The 15,563-nt window shown below is 36.5% G+C and overlaps 1 protein-coding gene and 1 long non-coding RNA gene across 2 annotated transcripts; both read left to right on the top strand.

Moving 5' to 3' along the window:
- Positions 1 to 5,663: 5,663 nt before the first annotated feature.
- On the top strand, positions 5,664 to 12,870 carry LOC120296069 (putative pentatricopeptide repeat-containing protein At3g18840). The gene is made up of 6 exons (XM_039317719.1): positions 5,664 to 6,081; positions 9,942 to 10,285; positions 10,402 to 10,620; positions 11,206 to 11,308; positions 12,500 to 12,611; positions 12,741 to 12,870. The coding sequence occupies exons 1-6, from the start codon at positions 5,664 to 5,666 to the stop codon at positions 12,868 to 12,870; spliced, it is 1,326 nt and encodes a 441-aa protein (XP_039173653.1).
- Positions 12,871 to 12,897: 27 nt separating this feature from the next.
- LOC120296422 lies at positions 12,898 to 14,749 on the top strand. Its single transcript, XR_005553377.1, has 2 exons — positions 12,898 to 13,023; positions 13,938 to 14,749. It is a non-coding gene; the product is annotated as an uncharacterized LOC120296422 (long non-coding RNA).
- Positions 14,750 to 15,563: the final 814 nt, after the last annotated feature.

The raw sequence follows: 15,563 nt of genomic DNA, 5'->3' as shown, positions 1-15,563 counted from the left end.
AAACAAACGAAATCTTAAAATTGTTCATAGCACTAAATCATATATTGTTCATCACAACTATTCAAACAACAATTTCTTTGTAACTCTCTCTTCTTCTCTTTTCACACACAACTTTGATAATACATTCATGGTGAAATTCCAAGGGAGAAATTAAGTGTTCAACTCGTTTCTCTGTAGATTTTATTTGTATCCTAAAGGTCTATTTGTTCTAAGCTCCACGAAAACAATACTGAAGGCAAATAATACCTTATCAACAGTGATCATCATCACCCATCAAAGCAATATCAATTATTGCTCCGTCTCCATCAGTAATCAATTTTTCTCAACAGTCTTAAGGTATTATTGTTTTCATGAAGATGGATATAGTGGTTGCATCGAGCGCTGGGAATCTTGATAGACAAGTATTATTGAGACTTTTGTTTCTATTTATATGGTTGAGTCATCTTCCTTGTGGCATTATAGATTATCTCATGTTGCTTAACTACTTTGAAATTTGTTAAAAAAAAAGTAGTATGATATTATGTCATAATCTAGATAAAAAGGAATGTGAAATATGTTCACAAGCAAAGATGACTAAGAAATTATTCTCAAAGGTAGAAAGATCTAAAGATGAAATTGTTATGTTATTATATTATTTTTTGTTACTCTAGATATACTCTTGTTTATTGTATGAAATCAATTTTTTTTTTATGTGTTCAAGATACATGAGACTACAGTTAAAAATCAAAGTTTTGAAAAATGATCTAGGAGAAGAATACTTCTCATTAGTTTTTTTTTTTTTTTTTTTTTTTTTGCATTTTGTGAAGAAAATTGGCATTGTGCATCAAGCAAGTGCACATTATACACCACAACGAAATAGATTGGTAGAAAGAAAGAACCAAATTTTGGTAAATATGGTTAATGCCATGATCTTACAAGAGAAATTGCCAATAAATTTGTGGGGAGAAGCACTTCTTACTGTGCGTAACATTCATAACAAAATTCCATCAAGGAAATTTAAGATACTTCCATGTGAATTATAGAAAAGAAAGGTAGTAGCATCTAATACTTTAAAGGGATAAATATACTGAAAATCATAAAAATTATTATGAAAGTGCAATTGAATTCTAAAACTTTCAAAAAATGCAATTAAGTCCTAAAACTTATTACAAAAGTGCAATTAAGTCCTAAAACTTTTAAAAAGTGCAATCAAGTCCTAAAATTTATGAAGTTTATGCAATCAAGTCTTTTCCCACTCCATTCAACTTGACAAATGAAAAATGTTAACAAGTTTTAGAACTTGATTGCACCAACTTGACAAATTTTAGAGTTGATTGTACTTTTAAAAGTTTTAGGAATCAACTTCACTTCTTATGACAAATTTTAAGACTTGATTGTGTTTTTTGAAAATTTTAGGACTAAATTGTACTTTTATAATAAGTTTTAGGAATTTAAATATAGTTATCCTTACTTTAAAGTATGGAGATGCTTTGTATTCTAAGCGTATCAAATTATGACCAAGGACATTAAAAAGTGTGTTTATTGGATGTACTAAAATTCTAAAGTTTATCTCTTATTGAATGTTAAATTTAATATTATTGTGAAATCAAGAGATGTTGAATTCCTTGAACACAAATTTCTTAAACATTCAAAATATACCTTAGCATATTCACAAACAAGAATTGATGCACATAATTCTTCATCAAGAAAAAGAAATCTATTTAATTTTCCAAGTGAGCCAAAGAGAAGTCAAAGAGTGAAGAAAACAACATATTTCAATTCTGACTTTGTAACTCTCTTAGTATAAGGAGATAACGAAAATGTTGTGAATAAAGTGTCCATGGTAATTCATTTGGATAGAGATTCAAGAATGTATGGTGAAGCAATGGCTTCCAAAGATGCACCATTTTGAAAGAATCAATTGATGATGAAAGGAGGTGTCAAGGAAGAATTCCTAATACTTTGTAAGATTGTCTAAACAAAAATTTTTATCTTACACAAATCCCAGTAGTATTTGCCTACCTTGGAGACTAAATACAATACTGACAAATAAAGTATGTATAGAATTACTAAATATTTTGAATTTATCGTGATTAATGGAAAATCCGTCTCTAAGCAAATGGAGGAACTTCATGTATATGTTGCCAAACTCAAAGACCTTATGTTTGAAGTTTCTAAACCTCTTCAAGTTACTACAATTATTTCAAAATTGCCTTCAACTTAAAATGATTATTGAAAGAAACTTTCCCACATGATTGAGAACCTAATTGTTGTTATTTTGATAATAAAAAAATCATTCTAATTGAGGAAGGTTCTTAGGATCATGAGGTTAATTATGTAAAAAAAGGTGCAATTTGTTGAGAATGGCAACGTGAGCATAGACAAAAACAAACATTGAAACAATGGCATGAAAATATAGATTCAATGGTATATCATATGACTTTAAGCATAACAATGCTAATAAGCGCATTTATTCAAGGCATACCTAAGAGTATGGATTTATAATCTGCTTATATATAGGTGATATATCGATTGTTGGTACTGACGTTAAAAACTATATATATGGATACAATTGTAGGTATCAAAGTGATCAAACATAGTGGCGTTTATGTTTAAGTCAAGGCTACTATGTGAAGAAAAATATTCAAAAATATGAACATTTGGAAATTAAAGAGTCAAATGTATCATATGATGTATCGTTCAATTGATGGAAAATATTAGGCAACCTTTAGTACAATTAGATTATGCTAGTGCAACTGGAAGTCCGATGTACACTATGCATTGCGCTAGACTGAATATAGCCTTTTATTATATGTAAATTGTCTAGATTTATTTGTAATCCTAGTATTGTGCATTCAGGTAAAAATGGTCAAACAAAGTTAGTGGGTCCTTAGTGACACTACTTTTTTTTTTTTTTTGGGGTCAAATCTATGACACTAAGAATGCTAAAAATGGCAACTATACTTTTTGTATAAAATGATTTATGATAAATTGAACAAAAAATTGAACTTAGTAAATAGACATGGTCATGACAAGATGAATCACAGAAACCTGGTAATTGTTTCATATAGATAGGAACATCGAGATTGCCATGTAAGAAGGCATTCTTGAAATCTACTTGGCAAATTTCCCAATTCTAAATAGTAGAAACAAATAGGACAATGCAAATTGTGGCTTGTTTGATCACCAAACTTAAAAGTTTCTAGGAAGTCAACGCCCTCCTCTTGATGATAGCCTTTTGCAACAAGTCCGGCTTTTAATAGGTTAAGTGAATCATCTGCATGTAACTTTACTGTGTAAACCCAATTATATCCAACAACATTCATCAAGGGTTGATGAGGAACAAATTCCCATGTTTTTTGGAGTTCCTCAAAGCATGAAGGATGTCCAATCAATGTGTTTTAAGGCTAAATGGACAGCACATGGCTTAGGAGAGATAGATGAAATTGCGATATTGGCATACTTAGGGTTTTGTTTCAAGATCCCGACCTTTGAACATGTAACAACGGGATATAGAAACTTCAGATTGAGACTAAACTAAAGAGTCGCTCTTCAATGGTTGTGGCACATGATTAGAGAGAGTAGAAGATGAATCTCGTTCTATCTCAGCAAAGAGATGTGTACATTTGCTTGCAGAGTCAATATTTATCAGTGAAAAACCATTTTGACTAACTTCTGACTAGCTTGGGGCATGGTTGAATGATTACTAGACATTTGTAATTATCCTTCAAATCCTCGAATCCCTTGACAAGGGAAGCATCTTTCTCTTGGGTGGGCGTGTGAGGTACTCGAGCCATTAGCCACGCAAAGTTTGCGTGGACTTGGAGGTCTTGTGAAAGAGTGAAACACAAGAAAAGGGGCAGGAAATATGGGTGAGAGCATGAGTGACACGGCTAATAGCCTAATCACATAAAATAACGCATTAACGCAAGAAATGAGTGTTGTGTTTGTCACATGTGGGAGCACTCATTGAAAAGACCCCAACATACTATATCTACTTGCAAAATTTATTTTTTGAAATTTCCTTTTAATTTTCCAAATCATGGAATGATGCACATTAAACCTAAAATTGTGAAGTTTGTATTTTACCACATCAAAAACTTATTGTGTTCTGTCGTCAACTCCTATTAAATTTCTAACTATACATATGACATTTAAGGCTGTAAAGCACAATTTCCCCTTCAGATTTGTGTTAAATACCCAATTGCCTCTATTCGAATAAGTTATAAAAGAATATCATAAAGGAAATATTACCTCAATTAACCCTACAATTTACTTGTTTCTTACGTTTAATTAGAAATTATTATCAAAAGTTTCAGAAAAGAGATGAATAAAAAATATTGCATTAAAGTGAAAACTTTTTCTTTGTCTAGATCAAAGATTAACGTGAGAACTTCGAAAAGAATCATTCTGAAGTGAAAACTAAGAGAAAAAAAATGAGAATTTTAAAAGATTGCAAAATTAATAATAGAATGAAAGACTAATGGTCTTTCAGGGCTGTTTGGTAACGTCCTAGTGAACACTTGTTTATGTTCTTTTGTTCCTTGAAACAGAATTAGAACAGAAACGTGTTGGTAATTTTTTTGTTCCTGGAAATATATTTAGGACATAAACAAGAAAAAAAAAATCGTTTCTTGTTCCCAGGAACAACTCAAGAAACAAGTTTTTTTTTTCCTTTTATTTTCTTTCTTTTTCTCTTCCTTTCTTCTTCCCTATCTGGTCATCGGCCCGGCGATGGCCGACGACCGGCCAGGCGAGGCCCGGTGACCTCGCCAGAGCCTCATTGGCCATCGGCAAGGCTCAGGGGAGCCTCACCGTGCTAGGTGAGGCCCCCCGAGCCTCACCCGGCCACCATGAGGTCATTTGGCCTCGCCCAGCCACAGTGAGGTCGAGCCTCGCTCGCCATAGCGAGGCTCAACCTCGCTCAACCACCGCGAGGCCGACCTCGCGATGGCTGGATGAAGTCAAGCCTCGTTGGTGGCCGGGCGAGACTCAACCTCGCCAAATCGGGGCAATGTCGCCTCGCCCGGCCAAGGCGAGGTCGAGCTTTGTCGAGCCATGGCAAGGCTCCCCAAGGCCGACGACCTCGTCGGCGAGTCCACGATTGGCCATGGCCAAGCCGGCGACCGGCTAAGAGGAAGGAAAAGAAAACAAAAAAGGAAAAAAAAATAAAGAAGAAAAAATATAATAAAATTATTAATATATTAAAAAAAAAAATTAAGTCATAATTGTTTTTGGATTGTACCAAACATGTTTCTATTGTCGAAATATAAATTTTTTATAGTTACCAAACACCTTAAAATGTTCAGAAACTGTTTTCAAGAATAGAAATAAATAAATAAATAATTCTGAAAATAAACTATTTTCAGAAACAGAAACGTTATTATACACGTATCAAGGACATGATATACTGATAATAAACAAAATTCAACATGCCAGCCCAATATTTGGCTGCTGACACTGGTCTCTCTATCTCTCTATCTCTCTCCCCACCATGGGATGGACTTGGGTCACCGAAATCTGTCCTGTGCCACGAACCTGAGTCTTTTGTTATTGTCTTGGAAGCTGGAAGGATCGAGGGTTATTTGAGCAGCGATGGGTTCCTTCTTCCCGTCCGGTCCCATGTAACATCCGACACAAACATGTAAATGAGGTCCTTGAAAGATGGTCTAGCCTACCAGGCGATGGGTTCCTTCATCCCCAGCACTTTCCTGTTCCACCAGCTTATCCGCCTCCACTTCCAGAATGGCCTCTTGCGAGAAGCCCACAAGCTGTTCGACGAAATGCCCCAGCGGAACGTGTACTCCTGGAACGCCCTGATTTTGGCTTACGTAAAAGCTCAGGACTTGACCCGAGCCAGGGCATTGTTCGACTCCGCCACTGAGAGGGACTTGGTAATTTATAATTCGATACTGACCGGTTACGTGACCATTGAAGGACGCGAGAGCGATGCGCTCGAAAGGTTTGACGAGATGCAGTTGATTCATGATCGTCTTAAGTTTGACGAGTTTACTTTGTTAGCGATGCTAAACTTGGTGGCGAAGTTACATGTGGAGCGTTATGGGACACGGTTGCATGCTTATATGGTGAGGACGGGGAATGGTACAGATGAGTTATGTCATGAGCTCCTTGATTGACATGTACTCGAAATGTGGGAGTTTCGGAGAAGCGTACAGAGTGTTCTGTGAATCAAATGTGGAAGTCGATTTGGTTTCCAAGAATACGATGATGGCAGCTTGTTGTAGGGAAGGTAAGATGGAAATGGCTTTATACCTGTTCCGGAGATTGCCCAAGAACTTTTTAATCCTCGTATGTTATAAGAAAGCAAAACAAATAATATCATTGGAAAAGGTTTTCATGATATTATAAGAGCAAGTACATTCAAAAGAAAATAGATGGTGAAAGTTTTACTTTGCTGCATTGAAATGAATATCTGTTGGGAAAGAAATGCATGAACTGCTTTTCAATTTACAATCGTATATCGTATATGAAAGAAAATAGTAGAAACATATTAGAAGAGGACAATGATAGGCCTGCAGTTTTGCTTATCAGCTGCAAACTTTCTTGCAGACAATACTGACTCTCAACACTAATTCAATCATGTTTCAAGGGTCGATGGTAAAAGATATATATTTTGAAGAATGAATTGCACTTGTTGGTGTACCACACACTGGACGGTGGAGATAAAAAACGACTGTGATGGATAAGAAGTGCCGCCAGATGAAGCAGTGGCAAAGCTTGTTCATGTCAAAGCCCTCAGGCTAACAGAGGTTTTGCTCAATTAGTGGAGTTTTATTTCAAACAGGATGAGCTGAAGATCACTACTAGAGGATGAAGACGTGCATATAGTTCCAGGCTTTGGTTTGGATGAAAGCCATTTTAATCTTATTCATGTGTTTTCTGAGCATTGATATTCTCTTCATCGATTACGCTTGTCATGTCTGATGCATGAATGCCCAACTTTTGCAAGCACACTGTCTTTCCTTATTTTGTAACACTCGAACTCTCCATATTAGATATTGGTTTTGCTCAATTAGTGGAGTTTTATTTCAAACAGGATGAGCTGAAGATCACTACTAGAGGATGAAGACATGCATATAGTTCCAGGATTTGGTTTGGATGAAAGCCATTTTAATCTTATTCATGTGTTTTCTGAGCATTGATATTCTCTTCATCGATTACGCTTGTCATGTCTGATGCATGAATGCCCAACTTTTGCAAGCACACTGTCTTTCCTTATTTTGTAACACTCGAACTCTCCATATTAGATATTGATCCGCCACATGCCATGCCTCTCTATCTCTCCATAAATAGTATTAGTCTCTAAAAATCTGATGTGGCATCAAAGGAGAGTTTCTGGAAAAGCTGATGTCAAACTACAGCAAGATTAGCTTGCTCAAGAGCTGCATATTTATAGTTCAATTTTTTGAAAGATTTTTATCATTGCCACCTTTAAATCTCCCGAACCTACTTAATCAAGTGGGTTCATTATCTTCAGTTTCCTGATAAATCAACCTTGTATAATGAAAACGTAGTTGCTGCAGGTTACAGCGCAATAAACTAATCCTACTAAATTATTAGTTTTTATTGATTTTTTGTCTTCAAGCACAAACCATTATTTGTCTTCAAGCACAAACCAGTATGCTGTTTATTGAAATGAATAAATTTAGACAATTTATGATCATTGATTGGATTTGCCACTCTGGAAAAAAAGACGTTTACCTTCACTCTGTATATCGTATCATATTATTGATGTAGAAAAACTTCTCAGATGCCATGAAAGAGGAGAGAAAAAATATTAGTTTGCAGAATGATAGGAAACTTGTTTGTTGCTACTTATATGGACACTTTTTGTTTGGTTATTTTCTGACTGCCAGGTTGGAGCACCTTCTTCAGAACCATCTGACAGGTTAACTTGTTGAAATCTACTCTCGTCTTGTTGCTGGTGAACACTGATATCATAAAGCAAGTCAGGAATCTAAATGCTCAATTTTCTGAAAATGGAAGAACCAGGAAAGAAGATCCATTTTGTGAAAGAAGACTGATAGCCTGCAGCTGGGACTTTGCTGGACTGTCCACGGTTTGCCAAGCAAGCCACCATAATCTCCAAGGACTTCCTGCATACATGATGGCAAAGATATTCAAGAAGTCACTGTCTAGGATGAGCTTGTAGCTGAATAAAGGTATAAAGGTGCGATGTCTCAAGGAGGTAATGATGTGTACAATGGTCTTATTAGTGGCTATTTGGATATGCTTATGTAGAATGCAGGTATGGATTGCCAGACCATGTCCGGTCATATCAAGCTGTCTCATTCTGGACGTCTTCTTTCATCACGGTTTCAGCATGTGAGGCTCCATGTCATCAGTAGAGTAAGGCAGTTTTTTTCTGGACGTCCATGGTGAACTCCTACGGTGCCCCCCTAAGCAAGTCCAAATTTTTTGAATTCGTTGGAGTCATTACGCTTTGGAGCTTCTGGTGATCAGGGATGAGAACAAATATTTACCGTGGTCGACGTGGCAACACTCTCCAAACTCCGTGCTGATGGCATATGTCCGTGATATATTTTCTTGAGTATCAGAGAAGAGTAACCTGTACTTTTCATGGTATGTGAATATTCTGAGCTCATTTCTTCAAACCAAATTGAAGTCGTACATTCAGAGAAATAAACATCCTGAAGTACTCATCTTCTTCGGGTGTTATTTTCTTGCACACCCCTCTCGCAAAGATGATATCATTCTTTTGGATGCAATATCCCTGTCACTCATGAATTTTTTTTACCCAGAACCCTTTAATATGTAAATTCCCGATGCAGATAAATTTTTCAGTGCGAGGAAGTTCAAGAGATTGACATTAATATATCTTCACAAAGCTAAAACAGATCCGTTGGAATCATGAGAACACGTAAGAGAGTATGCCCGACATGATTATATCCTTCAGTAGATTTGATTCCAGGTAATTACCTGGAGAAGAGCTGGCTTTTGGATTTGAATATGTCGGTCTCAGAGTTCAAAGTTTATTAATAGGAATTATTGGACAGACATATCCTCACATGAACATGACAAAGCTAATCAGAATGTACTGAACTTTTGAGATCTTTCTCTCTTTGTTCAAGGTAAAATATAATTTCGAGTGGTTGAACGGTTGAGTCGAGTTCAAGCTAGAAAATATTGACTTGAGTCGCAATAGCATTATCAATTAGTTGTTAATTCATAAGATAAATGTATTGGAAGTTTTAAAACTTATTACGAAAGTGCAATTAAGTTCTAAAATTTTTAAAAAGTGCAAAACTTATTGCAAAAATGTAATTGAGTCCTACAACTTTCAAAAGCATAATAAATCATAAAACTTATCATATTGATTCAATCAAATCCTTCCATCGATTGCACTTTTTGAAAAGTTTTAGAACTCAATTGCAGGTTCATGACAAATTTTAAGACTTGATATTTTTTTTTAAAATTTTAGGGCTCGATTGTATTTTCGTCGCAAATTTTAGAATTTTGTTACACTTTTTAAAAAAATTATGATTTAATTGTATTTCATCATAAGTGTCAGGATTTTCAACAATATATTTATGACCCATAAAAAGAAATAATATATCATCAACCAGTACTCAACTATAAACATGAGTCTACCTTATTGCTCTCCAGCGAAATTGTCCTATAAAAGGTCAAACAAACCAGCCAACTCATGACAGAGCATTGTTTAGCCTTGTCAGGTGATTTATATAGTCCTATATCAAAACTAAGAAAGTTGTGATTATGTATCATTCAATATTATTGTAGAAGTATGTTGATTCAGATTTGAGTTAATTTTGTCTTTTGATTGATAGAGGTGGGTATAAGTTACCAATTCACTCCTAACAAGTTTTCGTTTTTGCCAACCAATTAAGTGCACAATCCAACGAGAACACCCATCAAAACATGATAGCGCCTTTTTAAGTCTGGTGGTTCTGAATATGCAGGAAAGATATTTCATAAACTCACGGGAAGAGACTTGATTCTCTACAATATCATGATTTCCGGTTATGCAAATCATGGGCACGAAGATCAAGCTATGGAGCTGTATAAAGAAATGTTGGAGAGAGGATTGAAACCTGATGAGGTCACCTTTATTGCGCTTCTATCCGCTTGCCGTCATAGTGGGTTAGTGGAAATGGGGGAAAAGTATTTCAAGTCCATGGTAGAAGATTACAAAATAGTGCCTAAAACGGATCACTATGCCTGTGTGATTGATCTGTATGGAAGAGCAAATCGACTAGAAAAGGCGATGCATCTCATGAAGAAAATTCCCAGGAATTCGGATCCTGTGATTTTGGGGGCTTTTTGAATGCCTGCAAGATAAATAGGAACCTCAGTCTCACAAGAGAAGCGGCAGAGCAGCTATTGGTTATTGAGGAAGATAATGGATCTCGGTATGTGCAGCTGGCAAATGTATTTGCAGCTGAGGAAAATTGGGCAGAGATGCGCAAGATAAGAGAGAAAATGAGAGGGAAGGAAACCAAGAAGCTTGCTGGCTGCAGTTGGGTGTATCTTGAAAATGGAATTCATGCATTTACCTCTGGCGACACATCGCATTCAAAAGCTATTTATTCGATCTTGGAGTTCCTATCTGCAGATTTACGTGTCCCACCTAATTCAAGTGTTGGAAAGATTACAACTTTAACATTGACATAAGGGGACAGATGAATTCAAATGCTTGGTACAGGAAGGTCTGTGGCTGCTTTCAAGAGCATATATATTTAAAAGAGGATGAGGTACGGAAACTTGGACTAGATTCAATTTGAATTAGACTTTGCCCCTCTCTGTGTCATGACGCGATTGATATTTCTCTTTACTAGATAATAGGTGTTCATTATTCTGATTAATACACAGCAACGAATTCAACTGTAGAATGGTGGGGGCCGTTGCCCTCATCTAAATACCATTGAAACTAGCTGGTAGCCCACACATTGTACGGATTTCTGTGGCTCCACTATGCATTTAATTTCATTAGGATGAGCATGTAATAAGAAAGTGGCATATATACATTCATTAGATTATTTCTGAAGAAGAGATGAGCGAATGGACATTAACTTTTTAATCCTCGTATGTTATAAGAAAGCAAAACAAATATTACACATCTCCAAAACCTTCTTCGCTGACAGCATCAGTTGAGAACCTTTGTGACAACACACTACACTGTTCAGTACTTTCTGTGCACATCTACGTATGACATTGGTCTTTTAGGTTCACTATGTTTTAGGAGGTGTAGCAAGGAATATTGCCAACTGCATGTCGAAGCTGGGACGGAAGCCCTTCTCTATCAGTGCTGTGGGCCTTGACACGGCAGGTCAGTATAGCACACCTTTTGACGTAAAAGAAATAAAAAAGTATAGCACACGTGAGTAAGCCTACGCACTTTCCGTTTCAGCAAGACCTTTCAAGGCACCATATTGGCTCGATTAATTATTTTGGCATACGAACTCGATGCATGGCAACCTAGGACATAATGTTTTGTAGAGTTTCTGCATAAACGTTATTTAGTATTGGTCTTGTTCAATTTCCTACTTGTCTTAAGCCATGGGACATGGAGAAAAATACTAGATAAATCCTTTAGCTCCGTCTGTATTAAAAGACGTGATAAAAGTAAAGAACCTACCATCTTTTCTCAGTAAAGTGCGTGATATTGTTTTGAGTCTTGACTATGTCTATGTCCATCCTATCTGCTTCTGCTGTAATTTGAGAGAGTTTCATTTAGATTCACAAGGTACATGGTCAAGCCTAATTGTTCTAGGGGGAAAAATAGTTTTTTTTAATTCAATCATCTGTTTATTGTAACTCAAATTCTTGGGTATGCCAGCCTGATTCTAATCAGAATCGATAACTTTTGAGGACATCCCAAGATGAGATCTTTTTGGACGTCTGCAAGGGATAAGAATTGGTCATTAGGATTTTGCCAAATGTTGTCTTCACTTTTTTTTTTGGTCAAAAATGTTGTCTTCACTTTTGGGATTGAAAATTTGTGAGTAAACTGTATATATTTGAGGTACTAAGATTTGAGAATGTTTTTCTTCTTATTTGCTCCGCCTTGATGTAGTGAATGTCTGTTCGTTCTTCATGCATGGTTGTAGGCAACTTGCCAAGGCAAGCAAATTCTCTGTCGTTTCTATATTAATCGGTTTTCTTGTTGAGGTTTCTGTGTCTTCCCATGATTTTGCTAACATTATCCTTTGCACTATGTGTCGGGGAATCACTTGTTGGAGCATTGGAGATCTAGTGGGCATCCTATTGAAGGTTAACATGCTCAGTTTAACAGCTTGTCTGACATGCCTAGTAAAATCTGTTAAAAAGATTGTAGTGATGGAACTTTGCTATATTTAGCTTTACAGACAGCTAAGTAAACTGCTCAAATTTATCCTTCTAAGTGTTCTATTTTACTTCATCATAATAATGAACTAGCTTCTCTCCTTTTTTTTGGCTTCAGATAAGTTATAGAGATGCATGTGCTGTTCATGAATGCGCTTCTCGTTCTTCAACTCAGCAATTCCAAGGCAGGTATCCTTCACACCCAAGATATTACAACTGCTGTGGTCTGCTGTGTACCTGATCCAAATGGTGAGGTGGCAGCTTGTGTTGCAAGCTTTAAGTCAATTGTAAGTTAATTTTGCTAAAAACATATCAGGTTGAGCAGACATACTTGTGTTCTCTCTAACATCTGTAAAGGCACTCACCGATGACCTTTAGGAGATATTTCTCACTGCTGAGTGGATTCAACAATTTAGATACGAGATCTCTTCTGCTTCAGTAGTGATGGTTGATGCTAACCTCAACGATTGTGCTCTTGAAGCTTTTGTCAATGTAACTCTAAAGATTCGACCTGGTTTGATTTTTCCATCTGGCTTGATTAAATGATCTACTCTGAGTCAAAAGAAAGCTCTTCAGAATTCACTTACTTGGTTTTTCTTTGAATTTTGTTCACAGTGGCTGCAGGAGATAACATTCCTTTGTGGTGTTGAACCGGTGTGAGTTGCCAAATCCAAAAAAATTGCTCCTACTGTGAAGTATGTGAGTTCTTCACCTTGTGATGTGCATTTGCTTTCTTTTGTGCTGTTTTCAATGTGCTGAGTAAACTTATCTACGTCTGAAGTTGATAAACAATCAGATAAGTTCAATAATGCATTTTATGGAATTCATGAGATCATGTCTTTCAATCTCAAATTTCTGACTCGATTGCTAATGGAGTAGTTGATTACCATCATCAGCACTAGACTGACAGGGAGCAAAATGGGAAATACTATGATGAGAAAAGTTTAGTGCTTCAAATTGATTAACACAGACCATTGTTTGAGAGCTGTCATTTTCAACATATTTCATAGAATCGCTTACCATCTGCATGGCTATGGAGAAAAATGGTGAAAGTTGTGGTTCAGGTTGGAGAATTCTGCATGTAGCATATCAAAACAAAATTTAGTGACTTTGCATAGACATTCGCTAAAAATGTTTGTCCAATTCGTAGCCTGGTGATTACATTTCCAAGAGTCTGGATGGCTTGTGATGTAATGCTTCCACTAGGATATTAATTTGCATTCCAGATGAGTTGAAGGAAACTTTTCCATAGTCAATACACTCAAGTGTGATACACACATAATCTTTACTTAAATCAATTGGGAAATTGTAAACCATACATCATATACAATTAATTCATGTTTGCAATAGTGTTAAACGTTGATAAGATCTTACTATTAGAAAAGATTGACTGCGTCAAGTTCATATCATTCAGGCATGAAATAAAAAGTTACTGGTTTACATAGTTGACTTCTTGGTTTTGGCATCCCTTTCAGCTATAAAAACAATATGACATTAGAATAAACGAAATTCAGCTCACATGGGCATGGTTTAAGAGTGGCATTAAGCAGTTCCTAGATTCTGAAAGCTTCATCTTGAAGATCTGCTACTGACATAGAGTGGGCTTTTCGCAGGTAACTTACATATCTCCAAATGAAGATGAGCTCTTTGCAATGGCAGATGCTCTATCTCCTGGGAAGTTATATGGTTTGAGCGAAAGGTATAAGAGCAAAAAGAGTTGTCCTCCAGAATCTCTCATCAAAATTTAAAACCCGCAATAGTTCTTTTGCTTGAGAAGGGAATAAAAATTGTAGTCGTAACCATAGGTGCACAAGGAGTATTTCTATGCCCTAAAGAGGGATCTATATTGACAAGAGCTTTTGTGGAGAAACCCCAATGGCTTGGCATAAATTCAGAACTCCACAAACTGATCTCATCTGATTGCCATTCACATAAGTTTCATGATGCCAGACATATTGAGGGAACCTCTCATCTCTTTGCTTTGCATCTTCCTGGCCTTCCTTCATCTGTTAAGAAGCTTACCGGTGCTGGTGATTGCTTGGTCGGTGCTACACTTGCATCGATATGTGAAGGTTTGAACATTATAAAAGCCATCTCAGTCAGTATTGCAGCAGTGAAAGCCACTGTTGAGGCAGATTCGAATGTACCTTTGGCGTTTGATTTAATTGGAGTTGCAGGTGTGAATATTCTTTCAATAAAGATGGCAGGAAATTTATGCATTCTTGGATATTATATCAATTTGGTTTGATTCTACTTCTTTTGTTGTGTCAATTTCAATAATTTCAGTAGAGTGGGCAAGAAACAAATTGGTGTAATGAAAACGGGTGCATCTCATCAAGGAATGTGACCATGCAAGTTGTAGAGGTTGTTTCTGAACATGATATTTTCTCTCAATAGGAACAAGCTAATGAATTTGCTCAGAATACTGTAGAGGTGCATTTTGCAATATAGTTTGCTATCCGAGACACGTCAAAATAAATTGAAAAACTTTCATTAGTTTAAACATGATGCTGGATTCCTATTATCTTGAGGAAATGGATTTGAACTAATATGTAACGAGGCCAGGAATGATTGTGCCTACACTTCCTTGGCAGATGATGCTAGGTCGGTGTACTCGGCTATGAAGGTTGTTTATAATGGACCAGTGTAAGCTGCTGCTATCTTCGAGATCATGATGATCGTCAAGGGACTGGGACAGAATTGGACTCGAGACGGCTCATTGTTGGTCAACTTGTTTTGTTTCGGGCTTCCATTTGGTACATTGGTGGCGTAAAGTATTTTCTCCAAAAGTAGAGTTGAGATACTGACAGAAGTACAGTATTCAGTTTCTGGTACTGCATCAGTTTCATTAGTAGATGAATCCTTCGAATCCAAGACTGTGTGTGAAACATTTTATGGTTTTAATAAATATCCTCAGTCATTTTTCTACTCGATTCAATTTCTTCTTCCAGCAGAACAAATTCCTTGATTCGGTACCATTTATTCAATTATTGGAGTGGTATCTGTATGTTTCATCCAGCACAATGTTTTGGTCGCTGTGGCACACTTCCCCCAACCTGCGAATTCAGATGCCTGCAAAGATCCCCTTACGTTTTTATCTGCTTCCGAATTCTGTGGTTAATCATCTGATGTTCCGATTAGAAATATGAAATGACATTTGAAGTGATAAGGCTCTCAATCTCTTACATAGAGTAGACCAAACTGATCTGGAGTTAGGTACTTCGTGGCAATATACATTG

Source organism: Eucalyptus grandis, chromosome 7 (genome assembly GCF_016545825.1).
Source record: "Eucalyptus grandis isolate ANBG69807.140 chromosome 7, ASM1654582v1, whole genome shotgun sequence".
Taxonomy (NCBI): Eukaryota; Viridiplantae; Streptophyta; class Magnoliopsida; order Myrtales; family Myrtaceae; genus Eucalyptus; species Eucalyptus grandis.
Note: the sequence above shows the minus strand (reverse complement) of the source record. Positions and strands in the feature narration are given on the sequence as shown.